Source organism: Meleagris gallopavo, chromosome 1 (assembly GCF_000146605.3).
Source record: "Meleagris gallopavo isolate NT-WF06-2002-E0010 breed Aviagen turkey brand Nicholas breeding stock chromosome 1, Turkey_5.1, whole genome shotgun sequence".
Taxonomy (NCBI): domain Eukaryota; kingdom Metazoa; phylum Chordata; class Aves; order Galliformes; family Phasianidae; genus Meleagris; species Meleagris gallopavo.
Window position 1 is genome coordinate 68,186,351 of NC_015011.2, and position 25,163 is coordinate 68,211,513.

A 25,163-nucleotide genomic window follows, 5' to 3' on the forward strand; every position below is an offset into this window, starting at 1 on the left:
TTTTGTAGCAGAGAATTTGTTCTATCAAATATTCTCGTAGTGCTCTTTGTATCTGTTGTATTTTCTATGGAAATAAATAGGAGGTATTACTTTTGGAGTGACCTATGCATCTTTCATACTTATCTGACATATATACTAAGATGAAAAACTACATCCAGTGGCTAGTTTACTAAGTGTTTAATTTTGTAATCAGTTTACATATGGAGACAAAATGCATACAAACAAGACGAAAAGTGACCGAAAACATTTTATTTGCAAACATGGCAAAATGTGGTTCAGTCAAAATGAAAGTGAGAGATCTTGAGAAAACATCATACTTTCCCTTTTAGTATGTTACTGACTTGTTTTCAATTTAGTTGTAAAACAGTCTTTTCTACATAGTAAGATAGCCTAGTTTCAATTATTTCCCCATCATCTCGGTAACTTTAAAAATTTGAGTACTACATGTGGTTGGCAGGCTCCTGTTCAATATGCAAATAACTGGGAGGCTATTCATGTTATTGTAAAGCTTATCAGAAAGTGATAATTTCTTTGGCCTCAGCAAATTTCCCTCTCAACAGCTGGATTGGCTGCATAAGACATCTTTCTACAGATTTACTTACAAACTCATCAGTAAAATTCAACAGAGACTCTATTTGACATTTTTCTTCTGGAACAAGAAAACATGTAACTTATAAAATAGGGCTTAACCATCATTTGTAGGGTTGTTTTTTGCTGACCAAGACAACACAAGTTTATCTAAAAACAGACCTGGAAAAGCAGCAGTATCCAGGATTACCCTGATCTCTACCTCAGTGTACTAAGAGGAACTACACTTGTCAACAAGTTCTCATGCAAACACACTGTGGGCAACAAAACACACATGAAATACCTCAAGACAGCAGTTCTACCGTTGGTCTTTCTTATTTTGTGAAAAATGAAAATTAACGTACACAAGTAGGACAGAAAATACCAATGTTTCTTAAGCTGTTTCTCTTATACTATGGCATTTGCTAAGCAAGTGTTCACATTAAGAAAAATTAACGGCCACGTTCAATTAAAAGCCTATCTCATTGTGACATAGCCTTTATGTGTACAGCTGTTAGCTGCAGCCAAGCCACCAAATTGTAGTTTAGCTTAATAACCTGTGACTTTCAGTTTCACTTCATCTGTATTTCTGAACAGGTCACTGAGCAAGTGACCACAAATCTGCAAAAATAATTTGATACAACAGCTTCTGGATCCAAACTGCAGCTGCCATTGTACAGATGAAACTTCTTCACATGAGAACTTACGACATGAAATTCAACCGATCATTTCAGTCTTGAAACTAGTACTGACATTAACAAACAGCACATTGAAAAGTAAGCCAAGTCATTCTTACGTACACTGACACAGTTAGATTTGCAATAGACAAGAGGATCAAGTACAGTTGTACTCTGTGCTAAAAAGGATCTTCAGTTCTCCACAAAGCCTTCAGCATTGCAGGACACCATAAGAAACTTGAGAACCATTAATAATATAAGTTTGCTTAAAAACTACCGTACTGTTAATTAACCAAATCTGTTTGTAAAGAGAAATCTTATTTCCAAGAAAATGTGTTTACACTTATTTACCTGCAGAAGTTCTAATATTCAATTTCCTGTCCTACGGTTCTGATTTTTCTCCTATAGCTATCCAAAAATCTAAGCTTCATTTGGAAGAGAAAAAGGAAAAAGTCAGTCAGTTAGTTTCAACAAATACAGCATTTGTTTTGCCAACACTCTTCAATACAGAAATTCTCTGGATTAACATGTCAAAGTATCGTATTAAAAAGAAGTATGGAGACATCTGCAATGCAGAAAATAACATGAGGGATACAAACAACTTTGATCACTCTAAGATATAATGCATTTTTGTTGCGCTTTCTTATACTCTATTAGATACTCTGGGTAAATTTGATTTTTTTCAAAGACAACAAAAATTGAAGGACTTGCCACGTTGTCCACACAACTATCATAAAACCGAAACCTATCACCCAACTTTGCTGGGGGGCGAACATAGTCTGCCTTCCCTTGAGCATAATCTCCAACCAAAACACGAGCCATGAACATGACGGTTGATTTTCCTGCAGACTGACAGTATCCATGAGAATAGGAAGCATCTCTAGCAAAGTAACTTCCTAGAAAATGACAAAGAAAGCATGGTTAAAAGGGATGTCTAGAAAATGACAGTGAAAACTGAGCATCTCCTCATTTTTCAGGAGGAATTTAACCCGACTTTCAGATCTCCTCTTACTCAGCCTACATAACATCATATAATATGAATTATATCATAAAATGAAACAGCTACACCATAGAATTTCTATTAGGAATTTGTTATTGTAGGAATAATGGTTATAAAAAAAACAAACCACACAATATAAAAACAATATAAGTATTTGTGTGCTATTATGAGAGGGAGAGACAAGAAAACGTGAAGACTTCCCACAACCATACTGAGGGAATGCACAACTTCTAGTTCCCTGCCATGACTAAGTGCCCTTTCTCTGTCAAGTTCAAATCATGACCGTGAGCCTTTAGAATATCTCTCCTGTGGCAACAAGGACTTTTTCAAATCCCTAAATTAATTCCCTCAGCACCCTGGAAAAGGCATACTCCTGAACAAAGCAAATTCTTGTCCTCTTCAGAGGGAAGAAAGATTCTAATGCCAATTCTTTTTTTCTTTTTTCTTTTTTTAAATTTTGAAACTTTAATTGCCCTAGTGTCAGGGGAGTCTAAGGTTTGATACTTAGAGTCATATCTCCTACATACCCTTCCCATAGAGCGTTCCATTGCTCCCACAAGTTCTCCAGTCAAAGTTGTGACGGCAGATGTCTTCCAGGAGGCATCCCATGGTTCCATGGAACAGAAGGCTTTCCTTTACTTCCTTCCCTCCACTTTGTCTCTTCAGCTGCTCCTTTTGCCTAACAGAAAAAAGGCAGTAGCAGAATGAATCACAGAAGAAAAGGGAGAAAGGTGCAAATACATAAATAAATAAATAAATAAATAAATAAATGTGCAGGATGTACATGTAAATACCAGCTGGATGAGATATTCAGTCTACTTTCTCCTCTCTCAGCATGGGAGACAGACTACCAGTATGATAAAAAATTACAGGACAAACAATCTACTGATACCACTGCCCATAAAATTTAGATAAAAATAGATGAAAGCCTAAAGAAGAATTAAGTAAGCACTGACACTACTACACACCTCAAAGCTTTTGCTCCTCTGAAGACTCCCACTGGTTATGCTCCAGTGTCTCCTGTCTGTTCCCACACATCCCCAGATTCTGCACAGAGTGGAGGTCATACTAACCCCTAAGACTCCGTGCTCCAGTAAACCTAGATGTAGCTTGTTCTGTGTTCCCCTGGTAAACAGAAACTGCCATATGTGAGGCCAGACATTCTACAAGAGGGCAGGGCTGTGCTGAAATGGGCATTCTGCACACACCTAACATTCCCTGTTATCATCTCTTCTGGTGTAACTCTCTGCCACCTGGAACTCCTACCTGAGCTCCTCAGAGAAATTAGTTCAGCTGAGGAGACAGAAAGAGATAAACTGGCCTTTCTCTCACCACTGAAGAACTTAGTAATTTAGAGCCAGCACCAGAGAGTGAGCTATGATCAGTACCAAAAGAGAAATCACAGTGGGAGACTTAACTATTATCTCCCATCACTGTTGCACAGCATCATGACTCTCCACAGCTTTTCAGAACCTCCTGAAGTAGATAACATAGTAATATTCTTCAGGAAGTTATCAGCTAAAAGGTTTACAGCCAGGTAGAGGGGAAATAGAGCAACTGACTGAAATTTGTTTACTGATAACTTTGCAGCTATGTTAAACTCTGTCCGGTTAGCAGAAACATCTCATTGGAGAAGGGCAAAAAGTACACAGTGAAGTGCCTAAGTTCTGCTAGATGAAAAGTTTTATCGAATTAGGAACTGACAACTTCCTGAATTGAGCCACTTTACAGGTCTAAATATGAAATTCTTAAATACTAAGTATCTGTGCTTCTGTTTTAAACTAGACCACTGTTCTACACAACAGCTCAATCTGCTTGAACATTCACTTGAACATGGTCATTGTCCCTGCTGCCAGCTCTAATCTACTGGTATGTATCTTGGCATAAGTACTAAGAATTTGATATCACTGATGCACATGTTGAAAAACATAAAGGAGTTCCGCAAGACAGAGATCATTAACTGAAAGCATAAGGATTCATTCTCAGTGAATGCTCGAGCAGATGTACCCAAGCTCTTGAATAAGCCTTAAAAAATCTGACTGGAACAAAGGGGCTCAAGCACATCCTTACCTTTGCCCACTTTTTTTCCTCACACTGAATCATACAGCATCACTGGGGTTGGTAGGGCCCTGTGTAGGCCATCTGGTCCCACCCCTACCCAAGCAAAGCCACCCAGAGCAGGTTCCCAGACCCATATCCACGCAGCTTCTGAAGATCCCCAAGGAGGAGACTTCACAACCTCTGGGCAACCAGTGCTCTGTCACAGCACAGAAGTGCTTCCTGATGTTCAGAGGGAACCTCCCATGTTCCAGTTGGTGCCCATTGCTTCCTGGGACCAACAGGTTTTTTTAACAAGTACTTTGTATACTGTAATGGATAAACAGTTACAACAGAATGCACCTACAACAGGCAATTACTATTCTGACAATACACTATTTGACTCCACTTTGGATATCCTCATCCTGCTGTGTCACTTCACATCTTTCTGTCTCCTTCACATTCTAAGGAGTCATGCAGAAGACAGCTCCCCCTGGAGCATGGATAATCTTAAACTGATAGGACTTAGACATTTCATTTCACTCTTGAAACTGTCTCTAAGAAGGAAATACTAGTTAAAAATTTCCCTTCCTAGGACGTAGATTTAGAACATTGGTTCTTGGAAACTCCTTGCCTTTAAGGATGACAAAACAAATACTAACCACTGAAACACTTTCCAGAGAGATGGATTCTGAATCCTGAGTACTTTAATGATGATGTAGTTTTTCATAGTCTGCTCAAACTGCTTCTTTATTTCTTGGTATTCAGAGGATATATTACTGATCTCCACTTCCTATAAAATATAAACCAAAGCAGAAGACATGAGGCTTCAGTTAGCTCATATTCCACACAGAAGCCTGTCTGCAGCAGATATACATTCAAAATGGCCCTCCAAATAGGCCTTCAAACTATACTTTTGGAGGCTGATTTAATGCTTTAAATTGTTGCAAATGGTGAGGACAAACAACTAATGTGCAAATCAGTATGTCACTCATGCTCTGCTAGAACCCCTCACCTTTCTTCAGAAAAGACACTGAAAGTGAGGAGGTCAGTTAAATATTTATCACCTCCAAGTAGGAGTTGACACTTGTAACAATAAATCCCAACAAAAGAGTAATTTCAGAAAGAAAACTTAGACTGATAATAAAATTGATTAAGAACAAAGATATTTGATAACATTATTACTTGTTACACACATATAATTTCTGAACATCATAACTCCTTAACTTTTCAAAGATAAAAGTTGAAAACATTTAAATATAGGCTTAAAAATAATTTTAAAAAGAGCTACATTTCTAAGCATAAGAGAGCAATTAAGATTCTAATAAGAATGTTGCAGTAAAAACACACTTAAATTCATCTTAATTAATTTTCCAATTTTGTCCTTCATCTTCTAGAATTGGTACTTCTATAGTGTAGACTGAAAATGCCTAATGCTGGCAGACTAATGTCATGTGGTAACACTCCTTTTTATTGCTGCTTAAGCCAACTGAAAGTCACCTACGAGACGACGTATTTTAAGATGGAAAGCTGAGGTCATCCTAGGAGGTATCATGAGATCAAGATTATCTTTCAGTCAAAAGATGCGCATTTTAGAAGGCTGAGTTTGGGAGAAGATAAAATAGGACTTAAATTTCACAGCTGCATATATATATAAAGGAATGTTTTCCTAGACATTGTGTCCAGTTTGAGCATTAAGTACTTACTGAAGAAGAGGCTTATCACAGAAAAGGACTGCAAGGAGTAAGAATAAAGTCAGCCGCACAAGGAAGAATTACTTTTCTGAATTTATTAAAAAGTTTTTACAAGGTTGAGTGACATGTTGTATATCTGTCCACACAAGAATATTTTGCAAAGCCTGTTTACAATGCAACACAAAATAACTTGGACAAGATAGAATTTCTTATCTGCCTGCTTTTTAACAGAACAGTTCACCACCACCTGCAAGATGAAAATAACGTCAATATATTTTAGTACTGCATCTGCTATGAATACATAAGAATTGTCTATGTAGATCATGAAATGTGCTTTTGCTACATAACATCTTTTGCTGAAAAACTGTAAACGTCCTGGGTAAAATTGTCAGCAACATGACACAAGGCCTACGGCTGTAAGACAGGTACTTCAATTATTTTACGATAGCACAGCCTATAAGCAACAAAGCCATTTCTATTTTGCACAGAATCTCCACGGAGATTGTTTTTATTTCCTCAAAGATGCTGATGAAGAGTAACACCACCTTGCTACTGGAAGTTAATGCTTCACAATAGCAGAACTTCTTAAGCTCCTTTCATCTCTAGACTTAAGGAGGAAAACTTAGAGAGGATAAGCATTTGCTAATCCACAGTCAATGGAGTGGAATTTCTTAAGCAGAGAAAGAATCACTGCTTAAGACACTGACAGTAATTTATTATTAGCATGTGACTGCAAAACTTCAGTACAAAAGGACATCAAACTTTGATATCTCATTAACTTAGGCTTTGGAAGCAAAACAGTTTCTAATAGTTATACTGACCCAAGTAGAACTAATGTTTAAAAAGTATATGGACAGACTTTATATGACACATCATCTCCCAATCTTGTTACAGCACAGCAATCTTCAGTCTTGTCAGGATTCAGCAGCTATATGAATACTAATCCTCTTGACACAAAAGCATATTGCCTTCATCACACATATTTCTCAGTTCTACATTAAAGACACAATTTAAGCTACGAAGTTCCAAGATAATACCAATTTTTTTTTTTGTTTTGTTTTGTTTTTTTTTTTTGCCAACAGCTAACTCCACTCTATCTGCAAAACAAAGACAGGAGACTCGTGCCAATTTTCCAACTGGTGTTTGTTACTAATGTCTAATAAGCTTTTCCTTTACACTACTTTCCATAGAACTATGATTCCACATGATTTACAGATTTAGACACTTCAACACTCAAAAAATAAGCAATGTTACCAAAACAGAGCAGCTCTTTTTAAAAGAAGGAAGAGTTCCTCCCTATCTCATAGGTCTTCCTTTTTATAATTGATCACTTTCAGTGCAGGGAAGTTAGCTGGGGTTAAATGTCACTGTCTGAAGAGAAGGGAATTCATCAAGTCGTAATTGTCAGATGTTACGATGGTCACCACATGCATGCAGAATCCCAGCCAGTCCCAATATTACCTACTGCAAAAAAACATGCTTAGGTTCCCAGAGAAATAACTTAATCAGGTTTTTATTTTTAGTACCAAAGGGTACTGAGGGCTTTTTTTAGATAGAGTTAACTTTTCTTTTCATATGAAAGGCACTCAGTTTACAAGGTAAGAGACAGTTTTCTTAGGTTCCAACTCAGCAAGTAAAATGAGCTCTAGAAAGCAAGATGGCTTTTTTTCCCCCACACATCCCCACCAGTACCACCAGAGGTACCATGGATCCGCATGCACATCACTTTCCAAAGCCTCTCACATTCACCCCAAACATTTCAGAGTAAACAAAGGAAGCAGTAAGTACACACAACTCATAGACATATAAGGAACTGAGCTACATATCTTCTGATCATTCTTTTGAAACATTCAAGTTTACATTACTCAGTTAAGCTACTAATAAGCAGTTAGCTGTCTCCTTCATTAATTGTGACAGAGCTCAAGGTATCAAGATCCAAATCTTCAAAAGGTCTGTCTGCCTGGTTCCCACTCAAACTCTTACTACTGAAATCAGCAGGTGCTAGACTCCCGAAATTTTCACTAATTTGCTATATCTACATTGCTAGAAAATAGTATTACATTGAGTAAGGCATAATCCAACAGAAGAAGGTAGTCAGCATAAAATGAAACATCCAGAACAAAACTTGGTAACATAAAGCAGCCCAACGAAGCAAAGAAACACTGTATTTTTGGTTCTCATGCCACTGCAATGCAACAACATTAGGAAAATCAAGTGCAAGAAAAAAGAATAATAATGAATCTCTCTGTCAATTGAAAGTAGCTGGAAAGAATCCCCAGTCTGGAAACATATTACTTTTGTCCTGCCTTTAGGCATCAGTATGCCTGTGCCAATGCAGCTTGATCAGCATCACATAGGATTTTTTTTTTTAAAGAGTCAACAAGCAAAAGCCCTCATGCTAAACCTCATGCACTGTTCCTTAATCACGGTCGAAACCACTATATAAAAGAACAAATGTAACAGTGAAAAGCATTTTTCTAACTGTAGGATTTTCTGCGTTGTTCTTCCTAAAGGACAACTTCTTAATATCATTACAATGAGTAATACAGAAAAACTAAACATTTTTGGTCTTGCTGCACCAAATAGGTACATAGACTTTGGGCTGGCAGATTTGTTGTTGTTGTTTTGTTTTTGTTCTTTTCTTTTTCTTTAAATGAGATCACTGTGTATGTTTCTAGATGTCACTGGTGGCCATTTTTTCTTCTTGTTTTTCCTTGAGACTGTACTCTTTTCTCAAATTTCTTGTCTGTGATAATACTGAGTGACTTGAAACAGCATATAGAGATTTCCTTAAGTTCCCAGTCAAAACTTTACCCAGCAACAATCACGACAGTATTAATATTGGATTTTTTTCTGCATACACAGAAGGAGTTTGATCCCAGCCCAGCTTCTGGTGAAGAAGTTCTACACACTTCATAGAAGCCCCTTGCTTAACTGGTCCATCAAGTTACCAAGGAAAGTTATTAGTACACTTTTGTCTTGAATTTGGTGAGTTTTGTTTTTGGAAAAAAAAAAAAACAACAAAAAACAAAAAACAAAAAACAAAACAAAACAACCAAACCCAATAAAACAAAACAGATGAACTTCATGAGAATTTGTCACCTTCTTCTGGATCTCTTAGGAGAGCAGTTAGATCCTTAGCACAATCACCCAAGATACCATTATTATTCTTTTTTTAGAATTTACCCAGTTACAATTTTAGTCTCTTCTGTTCCTCCTTTTAATTATGATTTCAATCAGAATTAAAAAAAAAGGGAAAAAAAAAGGAAGATACCTTGTATCCGAAGTCAGGCAGTGCAGATTGATCCCAGTGAGGTGGACAGGCTTGATTTGGAATAGAATCATCCCTCTGACCTCTTGCAAATAGAAAAAAAAAAAATGTAGGTGTTACTATTCTAGTCCTGCTATGAATATTCAAATTGTCAGTATCCCCTTTAGCCTACTAATACATTTTAAAATAAACAAAATAAACCATCAAGTCATTGGGAAACTGCTTCATTCTATATGCTGGGCTATGTATGCTGACATTCAATTGTCACAGTCCTCTTTCATTTTCAAGATATGGACGTATCACAGAAATTAGGTGATACGCAAAGAAGACTGTTCATAATATAACCAAGTGGACATGTTTTCTCCTAGTAAAGGTGAATTTTTTGCAAATTTGTTAATAACACTTACTGCTATTTTGCCTTATAATTACTTCTAAAACACAAATGAAACTGAAGAGCTTAATTTACCTTTCCTTTATCTTCTGCACTTCTTCATAAGACACAAACTTTGGTCGCCTGCAGACCTGTCTTTTTGTTTTGGAAGAAGTGTTTATCTGGGTCATTTCTAGACAGGAAAAGAGAAAGGGAAAGGAAAAAAATGTAGTAAGTCCTACAGATGGGGTCATTAATTAACGACAATTATTAACAAAAATGGCATATTTATTGTCAATTATATCTCCTGAAGAACAGTTGTACAAAACCTTTGTAAGCTTCTTATTCTTCCCTGAAACTCTGTTATTTACTCTGTGCCTACCTTGCTTGCTGCTCCCTTGTGTAATTCATGCTCTTCAAAAGTTGCTCCAGCAGCACAGAAAGACACCTTATTTTTAAGGGAATTACCTTACTTTACTATAGATTTACCATGAATTCTTTGAAGACTTTCATCATTTAATTTCTGCTTGTATGTGAGTCTGGACAGCATCAACGAGTAAGCAGGAAGAGTACTTTTGCAAGGAATGTCTTCACTTCCATCATTATCTAACTTCCACTAAGTAAATCTGGTAACACTAGTAAAGCAAGTCATAGATTTGAAAATCTGGGATAGCTTGCAAGTTAATCTTTGTAAAGCAGTTAATCTGTAAATAAGAACCTTTAATGTGTGTACCTTTAAAATTGAGTTGGTAATAATACAAGCCAACTTGGAATTGTATAGTGGTATCTGGATCTGCCAGATACAAATTCTCAAGTATGTCAGAAGATGGCGAATTCACAATATCCTGTTCTCCCTTCAGGGGAAAAAAAAAAAGAGAGAGAAAGAAGAGTAATTAGTAAACAGAGACAAAACTAGACCCTAGATAACTAGTTTGGGTAAAGGGAAAGAGAAAGAAAAGTGAAGGATGAAGAGGGGTCCAGTCAATACTATGGTCTAGTGTGAATACCAAAAACACATTACCAGACATGAATATACGTAATACTAGACATGCATGTGTCCCATTTAAATTTCCATAATAAGTATAGTACTTGATGTACAAGCCAATGTAAAATGTTCCATTTAAGCTGCCATTGAAATAAACGTCACCAGAACCACTATAAACATAATCTTCATATCTTTAGGTTAGATATTAGGAGGAAGTTTTTCACTCAGAGGGTGCTGACACACTGGAACAGGTTGCCCAAGGAGGCTGTGGGTGCCCCATCCCTGGAGGCATTCAAGGCCAGGCTGGATGTGTCTCTGGGCAGCCTGGTCTGGTGGTTGGTGACCCTGCACATAGCAGGGGGGTTGAAACTAGATGATCTCTGAGGTCCTTTTCAACCCAGGCTGCTCTATGATTCCTCTGCCATTTCCACTTTCTCATTCCCTGGATCACTTTTATGTTCTACCAAGAAAACCATCTGTGCAGCTGCTAAGGAAGAAGAAGAAATGCCTTATTTATTTTCCTGCATTTCTATGACTTGTACCCCCTCCTCCTTACTCTGTTAATATGGTTAGTATAATCAAGATCATTTTTGTAAAGTAAGCAGCCGTTATCTATAAGAGAGCTCCTCACATATCAGCTGTCTTCCCCCTACTCACTGGCCTTGAAGGTTTTGGGTGCCAGGCTTAGTTCTTTTCTCCATTCTGGACTTGAAGGTTCTGGGCACCAGATAAACATTTCCCTCCCTACCAGCCTTGAATGTTCCAGGCACCCTGCCAAACAGGATGCACTGTCTCAAACAACAGCACAGGGAAGCACAACAGCACTCTGTTTATAAAACCAAGCAGCTACAGCTCTTGAGCTGCTGCTGGACAGCAAAACCCATGATTCTTCAGTGGCCTGGGACACCTCTGCCACCGTATGCTTCCTCCAAGGACTCAGGGAACAACTTCTATTCCTTTACATGTAATCCAAGTTCACTGCATCCCAAATGTTAAGATTTGACTTGATCTGCAGAAGGTCAAGGTGATTAGAATAAACAGTAAATAATTATCAGATATGCTGATTCTAAAATACTGTAGTATACTGATCAGAAGATCTGGTAATACATTAATTACAAAATTATGTGAAATGATAAAGCTTTAATTATAACTACAACTTAGCACCCTCACTCTGCCCAGGACCCCCAAAGAACCTGTCTGTCCCCATAGCATTGGGTGGCTATTTTTCACATAGAACGCTCTCCCATAAAGAAGATTTGTCTACCCAAGGAAAAAGGTGATATTTGATCTGAGACAGCAATCCTTGCCTTTCCAAGGAATCAGGGCAATGCTGAAAAGATAGGCAAGGTTACATCCTGAATAATTTAAAAAGCAATGTGTCTCAAGCATAATGTCTAGAAGCCATGGACAACTCCAAAAGTGAATCTATCTGATGACATCAGCCAGCATGCATCATCAAAAGCAACCTAATCGACACAAGCTGAAATGAAGAAATTTCGTTTTCTTGCATTCACCAAGGTCTTTCTCAGGAAAGCAGTTCTAACATCCAGGTACAAGGAGATAGAATTTCTTGCATTGAACCTCACTGCAATGACAAACAGCATGTTCCTTCCCCTGTGCCCCAGACTTAATTTTATCACATCTGTTATGAATAGCTCTAGCTTCAATGCCTTATTTGACACTATAATTAAAGCACAAGTATTTACTTAATCAACCTAGTTTGAATCAAGGGAAGAGAAGAGGCTCCACACATTTCTTCAGGAGTGATTCAAAACACATGATGAAGAACACATGTACAGGATGTGGACTCACCTGTGTTCCATATTCAGTCCACTGGCCTTGGTCATTCTTCCAATACCAAATCCACTTTGTAGTCAGTACAAATGTGGGGTTTACAACAGATGATGGTGTAGAGAGGCGCCGAAGCAAAGATGAGGAGCAGGTCATCGTCTGGAAATTAATACTCTTATCTGCTATACTGTAAGAACAAATTCAGGAGTTTATTATTGTTACCAGCATAGATTCTATCCTCTAATCCTCAGTTTAAATAGGTGCAATTTTCTTTAGTATAATCTGACTGTATAAACTTAATGAGGCCTGAAATAGGAATATTTTCCAAGCTGTCACGTGACAGCTTGGAAAATTGTTTCCAATGTTCAGAAGCAAACTATGGCCCATGAGGGACTGACTATCTTCTCTAGCACAAGCCAGATGACTGACTTTACAGGCATGCTACAGGCATAACACAGCAAAAGATATTTGTACAGTAAATAAATACACACAGCAATGTATCTCAGTAGAAAAATAAAAATTGTAAGTACTTGGCAGTTTGACAAAAACATCTGCAGCTTATCGCTCTGTTCTTTTGTCTGTGGTAACAGAGGACACAATCACAGCTGTGAGCTCTGGATATCATCTTCATTCCTGGAGCTACATGGATTTTTAGTTCTCACAGGCCTGAAAAATTAACTCTTCCTCCTCAGGCAGGAAGGCTTTGATAGCAACCTCATCTGGGAAATGTTACTTGTGATTTGCACTGTACAGCAGCAAATCAAAATATCTGCTGCCTTAAGAGGCAAGTACCAAAATAACAATGTCAAGGTCAAGCTTGCGGTCCCCTACCAATCCAGTGGACTTACAACGTGGCTTTCAGAAAGGAGTTAATAGGAAAATGAATGACTCTAGCATACATTCCCTTTAAAAAAAAAAAAAAGAAAGAAAAAAAGGCTGCTTGTTCGAGGGGCCTTTCATAAATGTTTTCTAGGCACATTCTAGATACTAGCTGTCATATGAAAGGAAAAGTCATACAGAAAGATTAGCTCCAAACTGCTGTTAAGAGACCTAACCATTATTTAAAATAAGTTAAAATAGTCTAAGCCATGAATTCCACCCTCCGTGGAACGTGCAAGATATGGCACGTTATTCTTTAGAAGATAAAACTGGGGTGATATTTCCATGCAGCTACCTTTACGTTTTAGAAAGAAAAAGCAACTCATTTTGTACATCCTCACACATTATGAGAAGCTCACAAATAAGAAATTACAGAATTCAGAGATCTCTAAGAAGAAATCAAGAATTTTCTATCAGAGGCTCAAACACAGCATTTTAAGGAAGCAATCTGCCACCAGTATACCTGCTGTTTTTTGGGTCACAATAGGCCTTTTCAATTTCCTCCATCATGGAAAGGTCATTCCAGGTGATCCCATTATATACTTGCCATCTGTATGGCAAATGGTAATGAACTGATTTGCATTGCTCTGTAACAAGATCAGACATAGTTAAGAGCTCTGCAATCACAGAAGAGCAAGACAAGACGAGAAAAAAGGAATGTTTTTTTACACTCTTTGGTATGAACAATAAAGACAGATCACTGTAACTAGAAACGTATTGGAACAATAGAGGTTTTGTGTGTTTCTCTGGTCTTATCTGGAAAGTAAAGTAAACACTCATACTGTCAAGCATATTTTAAAAAAACAGTTCACAACCTTCTCTTTGCTAAGACACTGCCTTGGCAGCTGGGAAAGCAGTGCCACAGACAGCAAGTTTGTGTTTGTGCGTCATATTATCATATTTCTCAGCTGTAAAAAAATAAGTCTACAGGTCACATAAACATTAGCAATCCAACACAGTTGTTTCTCATTCCACTAGCTCCTTAGAGATGATGGATTAGTTAACAAAATGGATTGTTGAAGGCCTGAGCCTTTTCTTCAGGTCCACCTCAATTAATAAGGCAGCATAAAGGACTGCAATACTCTAAAGAACATCCTGCAAAAGAGACTCTACGTTCATCCCTTTACAGGCAGCACTCTGCCCTACCTACCAGACTGCTAGGCACTGTTGAAATTCATGAAATCATAGAATCATAGAACGGCCTGGGTTGAAAAAGACTGTAATGATCACGTAATTTCAACCCCCCTGCTATGTGCAGGGATGCCAACCACCAGACCAGGCTGCCCAGAGCCACATCCAGCCTGGCCTTGAATGCCTCCAGGGATGGGGCACCCACAGCCTCCTTGGGCAACCTGTTCCAGTGTGTCAGCACCCTCTGAGTGAAAAACTTCCTCCTAATATCTAAACTAAGTCTCCCATCTTAGTTTAACACAATTCCCCCTTGTCCTATCACTATCAACCCAGGTAAATTGCTGCTCTGCTCCTCAGAAAATGGGAATGCAACAACTTCAGTTGCCTTGCATGCAAGATCTGCAGCAGTGTTACACATACCTTTACACAGAACAAGGAAGACTTCTATTTTTCCTTAAGTCATCTATGCTTTCAATGCATTTAGGTTTGCACATTTTAGTGCTTAACATCCCTGCATGAGCACATGCCTCCCATCCCTCCAGGCTTCCCTGTCAAGGCAGCCCCTGTATACTTCACATCTGAGGATGGATCAAGCCTCTTTTTCATAACTTTTGAGCCAAACATGGTATGGCCAAACACATTAACACTCCAAGCTATTTGAGTTTAGCTATTCGGTGGTCACAGTAGGGTTGCTTTGAGCCTGGGTGCACAATTCATAGCATGCAAGTCCAAAAGTTCATAACCTTGAAAGCCAAGTTTCATCCTAAATAAGCAGAGAGAGCCTGAGATATGTGATACAAGACTAGGGTAGCTGCTGCACAGAACCAAAAAATTTCATCATTCTTTTCCCTTAATGTTTCTGATCACAGAACATACGACAACTAATCACAGTTATGAAGAAGACATTGTAATTCATTCCTTTCTTCCTTTTTTCGGTTTTTCGGATAGGGATGGAACATATCCTTTCTTGAGAGCATTATGCTTAAATTAACTTAAAAACTTGTAGACAAAACTATGCTTGGTCTCTCTTGGCCAGATTTCATTTTTATGGTTCATAAAATACTCATAAAATATACCATTTATTTTTAAAGTACTGCCTCTCTTCCAAGCAATAGTGAAAAAAAGGTATTATAAAAGCCCTAGAGTGGGAAAGAGTATTTTACTCACTTGATTCAGAAAAGGATCTTCTGAAGGGAGAACTGCATATTTATATCAAATGCACTACAGAAATGCAAATACACATGCAAATATCTGAGACCAAACAAGCAACTTACTATCTACTATCTACTACTATCTACTATCTACTACTATCTACTTCCTAAGTGAAAAGTGGAAATATTTGACAAAGTGACCAGGTGGTCAGAAAGGGAGTAGAATTTCAGAAATTGACTGGACAAGTTGACCACAAGAAAAATCTAATGATACCTCTTCAAAACCAAGGAAACTTAAGTCACTTGAGGGTTAAGAAACTGTTCTGGGACAGTCTCTGAGTACAAATGCTTATATTTTCCATAGACCCTTTTTAGTGGCCACAGACAGAGGATGGATGAAAACCATTTTTAGCTTAGCTGATATAACTAATGTGTTTTCTTAACACTCTGTAACATCACTTTTTAAAGTTCTTAATGGAGAAGAAATGTGCCCATTATCAGATGTACACAGAATACAACAGGAACAAAGGAGAGGAGAGAGGGTTTACATGTATCCACCTGACTTCACTCTGATAATGTTTGCAGTTTTCACAGGATTTGTTAGTGACTTACAAAGGAAACAAATGAGAAGACACAATCACCACTGCCAATCCTGAGATGCTGACACTCCACATGCCACCACTACTCTGAGCCATCGAGTGGGCAGCATCTCTGCAAATAATGCACTCCAAAGATATTTCATATAAGGCTTACCATTATGTTTGCAATACTTCCAGACATAGAACAAGCATATCTCGTCACACTTATCTTCTTTATTGTCCTTCAAAGAGTTCACAAAGCAATCATCTTTTTTACCTACAACAAGAAACACATCAGTCCTTTCACCCTTCTGAAACTACAACTCCAAAAGAAAGGTATTGCATTTACCATTTCATCCCATGATTAACAAGAAGTTCACTATAGTAGTCATATCCTGAAAGTGTTTAACTTGGCTATCTCAGTATTAAGAGTTAAGACTTTGAAGCCAACACTCTTCTGTCCAGAAGGACAGGAGATTTAAGCGTTCCTATTCACATGGTAGAATGTATATCAACACAACTGACAAAGTTGTATCGATTCTCTGGGAACAGAAGGTAAGGAAAAGTTTTCACACACCTACAATAATATGTTGTTTCTAGGAAGGAAGCAATGAGTCCAGAACAGTATCAGAGATCAGTCTCAGACTGCTCCCCAGACTGAACACACACATACTATGCTGCTGAGTGCTTGGGCAGAAATATCAGTATTCCCTTGAAGGCTGATACTCTGATTTTCAACATATGGTAGGGTAAAGACATAAGCTCCTTTCCCATCATCAGAGGAACAGTAGGACTGTAGATGAAATCAAATCCCAATTAGAACCACTGATTTAAAGATGGAGGGTCAGAAACCATACCTTCGACTTTACTTCTGGTGCCCGTTAGCAAGTGAAGTTCGCTCTGATGAGTTTTGTTGCTGCTGGGATCTGCATGAGAAGGCTGAATGAATAGCACTGTTGGACCAGAACATCAACTAGCCTGCAACACTCAATTTGTGCATTGACAATTATGTCCATCACACATCATTTTACAGGGCATTCCACTGCTGGCAGATCAGCAGTAACAGTTACAAATCCCAGCTAGACATAATTATAAACAGCCACCAGTAGCAATGTTGCATGCAATAGGAATGCAGCTCTCCCTCCCACATGACTTAGCCAAGACCCCATTCCTGAAGGCAGATCAACAGCAAAAGGAAAAAAAATATGCATCTGTTGCAAGAGGTAAAAATAGGAAAGCTGATTCCATGTGGAAGAAGTTGGTACTTGTTTAGTCACCTTCTGAAGTTGGCACATGCATTGTGGAGACCTCAGCTGTTTCAAAAGATGGCTTCTGTTCTTCTCTACTTTTATTTGTTAGCTTTTCCTCTGAAGTTTTCCTTGGTTTGTAGACAGGATGATGGTGATAAGCTGTGAGTTAAGGAAAAAAAAAAGGCTTCTACTTCTGTCAAACTCAAAATTCAACTTAAACCTACTTTTTCTTACAACTTACGTTTTTCCTTTTTGTGGAGCTCCACATGTTTATGATCACATATACTCTGGATGTTTGAAGCCATCTTCTCATCAATGCCTCCATTTTTCAACAATCTCAGTGCACAGGAATCCAAAAAGTTATGGGACCTCTTGCACGGAAAAAATTTACATCCACCATGGAGAAAGTGTCGACAAATATGAAGCTTGCTGCAGTTGTATGGCTGGCTGCATCTACTAGCCTTGTTGTTGTAAAGTTGGCAGACCTAGAAGCAATATAAACAATAAACAATATAAAACAGAAAAATGTATTAGAATCCATTTTTTAAATTTTCTGCCTCCACAGCAGAAAAACTGTGACGAAAACATATGCATTCTCTGTGACTACTGTAATCTGACCACATTTCTTGCAGAGAAGAACAGGCATGAGAGTGAACTCATGCAGTTTCACCCAAGAAAAAAAGAGAAGAGCCAATCCAGCAAGCACTAATTTTTGGTACTCCTGAGCAAGACAGTTACATAATAGCTTCCCAGTTTAGTTACTCCATTTAAAAACAAATAAATAAAGAACAAAGAACAAGCTTTGCCATACAAACATGTATACAGGGTCAAATGTGGTGGTATTTCACTGAGCTAAAACTGTCTTTTTGAAAAGATTGCACTTCTAAAAAAGGATATGAAGTATATTCTGAGATTGGAGATTTATATATTTAAGCTTAGCTGTGTCACAAAACATCACTGGGGTGCTACCGTGCATATTGGGTGTAGGTGTGGAGGTGCTGGCAACAAGGGGGGCCACAAGAGAGACCTCTCTGGGAAGAAGCCAGGCACTGCTCACTGCCAGATACAGATGGCTTCAATGGACCCACCATAGGACACAGCTGAAGCCAAGCTACTGACAATGCTGGGAAAATGTAGTTAACAAGTGGCAGAATGCAACACTGCAACACTGTGGGAAACAATCCCTGAGACACTTGTGTCAAGAGAAGGAGGAGCCACAGCAGGCCAGAGCAGAGATTCCCCTGTATTTTGAAGAGATCACCCTGGATCAGGGGAAAGCGTGAAGAGGTAGGAATGGCAGAGAAGGAATGTTAAGGTCTGATCCCACAGCTCTCATCCCCATGCGCTGCTTGGGACAGAGGTTCAAAGAGATAGGGAGACGGGAAATGAAGGAGTTGGGTCTGGGCAAAAGGGTAGGGAGCACGTTGTTGTTTTAGCTTTGTCTTCATCAGCATCAAGTAGCAACACATTAGATTAATACTCCCTGTGGTAAGTTTGACATGCCCATGACAGTAACTGGTAAGAGATCTCTCCGTATTTATCTTCATCTATGAGCTTTTAAGCTTCTTCACGTTATTTTTCTCATCTTCTTGAGCGGAACAAGAGAGTGGCTGGCAGGGCACCTGGCCAAGGCCAATACACTACACAATACTAAAAAGGTTTGTATGCTGTTGCTGGCTATGCTGTTCTTATGTCCAGGTTTGCGACAGACAAATACTAATTGATCTTGCTTAACATATTTAATTTACAAGTGCAAAAGGCCTCTGCCCTGGCTGCAGCTGTCTTCCGCAGTAAAAGCACACAACTAGCAGTGCAGAAATGACACAAAAGTGGGGAAAGAGACTCTTCAATTCCCATATTGTTTCATTCTGGTAATGAAATCCTATACTGATGTATACCCGTTAAATGTTTTAAAGTTTCATTTAATTGTTGTAAAGTCTAATAAAGATAAAATTGCATAGGATGTTTACAGAATCACAGCATGGCTGAGGTTGAAAGGACCTCTGGGTCAACCTGACCCAATCTCTACTCAAGCAGAGCTACCCAGAGGAGGGCCCTCACACTCATGTGAAGACAACTTTTGAAGATCCCCAAGGAGGAGACTCCACAGCACAGAAATGCTTTCCAGTGTTCAGAGAAAGCCTCTTGTGCTCCAGTTTGTGTCCACTGCCTCTGGTCCTGGCAAAGGACACCCCTGAAAAGAGCTCGTTTCCATTCTACGTGCACCTTCCTTTCAGGTATTTGTAAGCAATGAGACCTCCCCGGGTCTCCTCCAGGCTACCAGGTCCAGCTCTCTCAGCCTCTGCTCACAGGAGAGATGCTCAAGTCCCTTCACCAGTTTCATGATTCTTTGCTGAACTTCTTCCAGTACCTCCATCTCTGTCTTATATGGGCAAAACAAATTCTGAACCTGTTTTTAGCTTATGTATCCATCACTGCAGTGGACCACAGTGGAAGACACTGTAAAGAGGAGACAGTGACTTTGCACAAACCTATGCAACATTTACCTGCGGGGATTGGCTGTAGAGGCTCATCTGACATTGTTAAGCAACAGCAATTCAGCAGGAGTACAAGCCATGACAGTGGACTGCCTTTAACAATACAACTTGTATATACAGTTTCTAAGAGCATACTCCATGGTGACAGAAAACAGCATAATGCTTGTTCAGTGAACCTTGGTGTATCATGGCAATCATGGCTGGAAAAAAAGGCAGTGTCACAAACATTTTAAGAAGGGTAGAATGGGCAACCCAGGGAATTACTGACCTGTCAGCCTCACCTCTGTTCTGTGATCTTCCCCTCCACAGATCCTCCTTAAAGCTGTGCTAAGGCACATGGAAGACAGGGAGGTGACACAAGACAAGCAGAATGATTTCACCAAGAGAAAGTCCTGCCTGACCAGCATAGTGGCCTAGTATTTTGGAAAAATACTATGAAGATGTAAAGAACAGCAAGTGTTGACCCTCACCGTGTATGGGGATTCTGCACAGCATACCACAGCACCTCTAAAGAGGTTTGTCTCATGCTATACTTTAGTGGGTTCCCACAGCACCAGAAGGGAGACATAAGATTTGTTTTTCTTATAACCATCACAACAAACTCCAAAAAAAACAGAAAAAAGTATTGCCCTAACTACATTGGGAATGCATTATTTAGCTTCAGCGGGAAAGCAAACTACCCCCTGCATTTGCCAGAAAAAGAAGAGGCTGAGAGAAGGTGATGGAAAATACAAGAAAATCCTGATTCTGGATTACATTCTAGTTCAGACCACAGAAGAAAAAAAAATACTCCTTTTACTTGAGGATTTTTATCAGCATGCACAGTCCCAGTTAGCATTTCTAAACAAGAACAGCAAAGCAGGCTTTTATACCCTCACCCCAACTCTTGGGTTTATAAATGGCCTGCAATGGCCTGCAACAGTCTGCACTGTTTCAATCCATAACAGAAGTTACAGTGCTCTGTTGGAGGGGCCAATTAATGATGTTCACAAGCAGTGAGAACAACAGACAGTTTTTGAGTAATAATAGCTATCATTGACTATTTGCTAATTTATTACTACCTGGGAGTAACTAAACAAGAGACACATAAGTTTTAGAAGCAGCTGAGATAAAGATTATTCTGCCTCCTTGCTCGTCACCACTCCTAAAATGTGCCAGCAAAACATAGTTTAAAACACTACAAAAAATGCTCTATTTACTTGAAGTCCATCACTGTCAAAGCAGAAAGAAAGAAAATAATAGAACTGTTAGGCTAACAGATCTGTGGAGACCATAACTTCCAAAAGACTAGAGCAACAGGCAGTGCTCTGCTCATTTGTTAACCAGGAACAGCTGTAGGCAGAATAAGATACACTTGGCTTTGAAATAGTACCTTGATGGCACTGCCAACAAGGAGACTGGATTGTTCAGCCAAACTTAACAAAATCAATTAATTGCATAAAAAACAAATAAAGCTCTGTAGGAAATTTATGTACAAAAGCCTCAGTGCACTTTGGAAGGGGCGGATTTTACACAGAACTGACTACTGTCGGTTGGTCATTTTCTCATGATTTTTTTCTCATGCCTGTGAGCATCAAAATACGTAGGTTGGACACAAGAAGGGGCACTCACTTCCCAGACTCTACTATCTCTTGGCTAAGAGCCAAAAATTTGTTTTGTTAGCTATTTTTTGTAAGGCCTTTTATACCTTCTAAGCACGTATGATGATTGTCAACTTTGATCTCCATCTTCTTTACGTGACCATCTGTAAATCTCTGGTGAAGTTGCTTACATTTTTTGTTTGCTTACTTTGAGCAACTCTCTGGCTGTGCTGCTGCACTAACAGGAATAAGAATAACATACAGAACAGGCTGGAACTTTGTCGTCAACTTCCTGCTCTTTTCTGCTGACAAGTAACACATGACATGTCGTCACCTAAGTGTAGGCCTTCCGGTATTTAAGCAGACAACATGCTCCTTGATATTTAATATTATTATTTCTATCATGTTTTTTTAGGTTGTGGTTTTTTTGTGTGTTTTTGTTGTTGGTTTTTTTTTAATATTTATAGTTATCAGTATATGGCACTTTTACAAGTCTTACACTATATTATTTCTTCTGATGGTTTCACACACAGCCATCACAGCCATTCCCATTCATAGTTAATTCAAGCCAATCTTAATATTTCTGATTAACTTAAGAGCTTGAAATTAATATCAGTTCTCTGTCTTCTTTCTTGCCCTTTCCCATTCCAAAAAAAGCTTAAGAAATCAGTACAACTCACATCAGGAAGGAGGAAAGGGTCATTTTGGAGAAGCAGGATTCGCAGCTCACTCTCTCTTAGGCCAGATAACTCATGAGTCTTCAGAACTTTTTTGTTCTCAGCACTGGTGATGTCATGAGAGTACTTGCAATCTCTGCAAGAAAATGGATAGAAACAACAGCTGTTTTAAGTCAAGTTGATTTAAAGAGCCTTAGGTAATGGGCTACCTCAGAAAAAACATGGAGAGAAAGGCACTTTGGCAAAAGTCTCTGTGAACAAGTAGATAGTCTCTCTCACTTCATAATAAACTAGATTATGAAACAAGCAGTATAAGCACTGTGAAATACAGTTGTGTTATTACACTAATTTTAAACATAAATGTAGCTAGACCATTTAACAGACAGCACAGACTGAAAACCACTTCTGTATGTAGCAGACCAAGTCACACAATCTGAATAGCTGGAGAGAATGCTGATTTTAGAGGATATGCATCAGCAATGGTTGAAGTAGCAGTGGCCTTGATTTTACGCATACAAAAGATTGTTGTCCTAGGGGTAGTATGTAAAGAATGTTATAACAGTTTGAGAGCCCCAAATAAAGAGATAATGAAGCTGAACACAACACAATGATATCTTTGCTGACTGGAAAGTTAAAAAAAATTTTAAGAAGGATCCAAAGAAGTTAATGAACTCCAAGTTTTGGACAAAGACAATTAAATAACACTAGTAAAAATGTTGGCGTCACTCACTAACCTATAACAAACCTGTTGAGTATGAATTACAAAGAGAGGGAGATTATAATTTCTTTGCATCTCTTTGCAATTATATTTCAATGTCACTGATAGGAGAAGAAACACGGTCTATACTTACAAAAATGTGGTAAAATAGTTTCCTGACTTCTCGCTCTTGAAAAGCATGATTCGATATAGCATTACCACTAGGTATACTCAATAAAAGTACCTGCTACTCTATCAGACTTGCATTTCTGCTTTGTTTATCCTGTTAGCCCCTAGTTAACTACTGAAACTTCTGATAGCATTTTACTTCATGCTGTGTTTGATGCCATCCATCTGCAACAGACTTTTATGCAGACATTTCACTATCACTCCCATGTGTCATGCATTTCTTTGTAAGAAAATAAATAAAAATACAAGATTTGAGGGGCAGAAATATACTATTTTTGGTCTGGAGAAGTGGTTTTCTAAGGATACTGGATAGCCACTTGATTAATGGCTATGAAGGTAGTGGAACTGCAGATTACCCCAGGGTGAGAGACACCCAGTTTTCCCTCACAGTTAGCATCAGATTCCACCAATAGTCACATGGTGATCTATGTCACCTGAATACATATTTCTAAGTCAAAGGTTGAAATAGTCTACGAATACAGTGATGAATAATCAACTGTGTTAAGTAATACATTTAAAAAAAAAAAAAAAGAGTAGAAAGCTACTGTAGAACAGATGCAAGTTAAAAATAGGTTAATTTGAATAAAACTCCTGATATCTCTGAACAGGAAGACTCCAGTATAGACAAATTTCTCTCCAAAAAGAGGATGCACGATCTAGAAGCAAGCCTTGACTCTTTCCTATCAATTAAAAACTATCCTGTTTCAATCCATGTGGTCCACTCTTTCTGTCCCCACATTTTAACCGATCTCCCTTGTTTCCGTAAATACACCCTGAAAGACATTTTCTTCTGTTTATCTGTTATTAATACACAAAAGCAATGTTACATGCACAGCACTACTGAGAGGGCAGAACAGCTCATTTTTCCAGCATTACAAAGGAAACTGTTGCACGTTCTAGTCACCCAGTGGTAAGCCAACATATATTCAAACATATCCTACATAACCGTATCTTATTGAGTCAGCAAAGCAGACAGAATTTTAAATTAAAGAATTTTAAATTTTAAATTTAAGAATTTAAAAACAGAATTTTATCATAGAATCATAGAACAGCCTGAGTTGAAAAAGATCACAATGATTATCTAATTTCAGCCTCCCTGCCATCGGCAGGGTCAGCAACCATTAGACCAGGCTGCCCAGAGCCACATCCAGTCTGGAATCTGTTATTTTGCTTGTGCCATTTGCAGACACAAAAGATCTTTTCCTCCCCAGCTTCTTCAGATCTGAGTGTGTGAGGAACTATTTGGTGGGACAGAATAGGAAGAGGCGCAGCACCAGGCAGCAGAGTGAGATGCAGGTCACAGGGGTGTGGCAGAAAAGTCTGTAGGAGATTGCTATTGCTGTAGATTCTTGTCAAATGCATCTGATTTTCATTTCTGCATTTGTTTTTTTGTTTGTTTGTTTGTTTGTTTTCCCTTACTTTAATTTCTTTTTGCAATAGGAGCCTTCAGTTAGCCTGGAAAATAAGGAGACTGTTCCCAGAAAGGCCGTGCAGCCCATCCTTCCTTCAGCGAGGCACAACACGGAGAGCGATGCTAACGGGAAGTAGGTACTGGCTGCTACGGATACGGCTGTGAGCGAAGCAGTGACTTTCCGTCAACATCAAGCGCTCCTAACTATCGATGGCTCCTAACCAACAGATGGCACGCAAACACTTGGCTTTTTCCTTCGGAAAGAAACATTTCTGAGTTATTTCAGCGATAGAGGGGAGACGCCCGCGGGAGGAATCGCCGCCGCCCCTGCCACCCTTGCCGCCGTCCTGCCGCCTCACCTTTCGCGCCGGCCGCACCTGCCCATGAGGTGCAGCTTGCAGAGATGCAAGCGGTCGCAGCCCTCGCACTGCTTGCGCGGACAGACCCGCACGGCCGTCAGGGCCAGCACCTCCGGCGCTTCCCCGGAGCCCGTCAGCAGCAGGAAACGCTCGGGACCCGCCGCTTGCAGCGTCTCCTGTAGCTGCTGCGCCGAGAGGCCGACGTACTGCTGGAGTTCCGCGAGCCCCAGCCGCCCGCCCTTGGCGCATAGGGTCTCGGTGAGGTAGCTGCACACCACCGGGTCGCACATAGCCGCTCCTCCGCCTCAGCCTGCCTCGGCGTGGCAGGACGGAACAGGACCGGACGCAGCAGGAATCGAAACTGAAGGCGC

The 25,163-nt window shown here is 39.2% G+C and overlaps 1 protein-coding gene across 2 annotated transcripts; it reads right to left on the reverse strand.

The window, feature by feature from the left end:
• Positions 1 to 228: 228 nt before the first annotated feature.
• LOC100543750 (zinc finger CCCH-type antiviral protein 1-like) lies at positions 229 to 25,163 on the reverse strand. 2 transcript variants are annotated; one of them, XM_010716069.3, is made up of 14 exons: positions 24,793 to 25,163; positions 22,140 to 22,272; positions 17,623 to 17,866; positions 17,409 to 17,540; positions 16,989 to 17,057; positions 16,307 to 16,408; positions 13,735 to 13,858; positions 12,414 to 12,579; positions 10,350 to 10,470; positions 9,713 to 9,809; positions 9,250 to 9,331; positions 4,944 to 5,074; positions 2,772 to 2,923; positions 229 to 2,140 (listed from the first exon to the last, which is right to left on the reverse strand). In XM_010716069.3, exons 1-14 carry the CDS (start codon positions 25,080 to 25,082, stop codon positions 1,857 to 1,859), a joined length of 2,127 nt encoding a protein of 708 aa, XP_010714371.1. In that variant the 5' UTR covers positions 25,083 to 25,163; the 3' UTR covers positions 229 to 1,856. The 2 variants fall into 2 exon arrangements, with proteins under 2 accessions (XP_010714371.1, XP_019472605.1); XM_019617060.2 differs by lacking the exon at positions 4,944 to 5,074 and having other exon boundaries at positions 2,087 to 2,140; positions 24,793 to 25,162.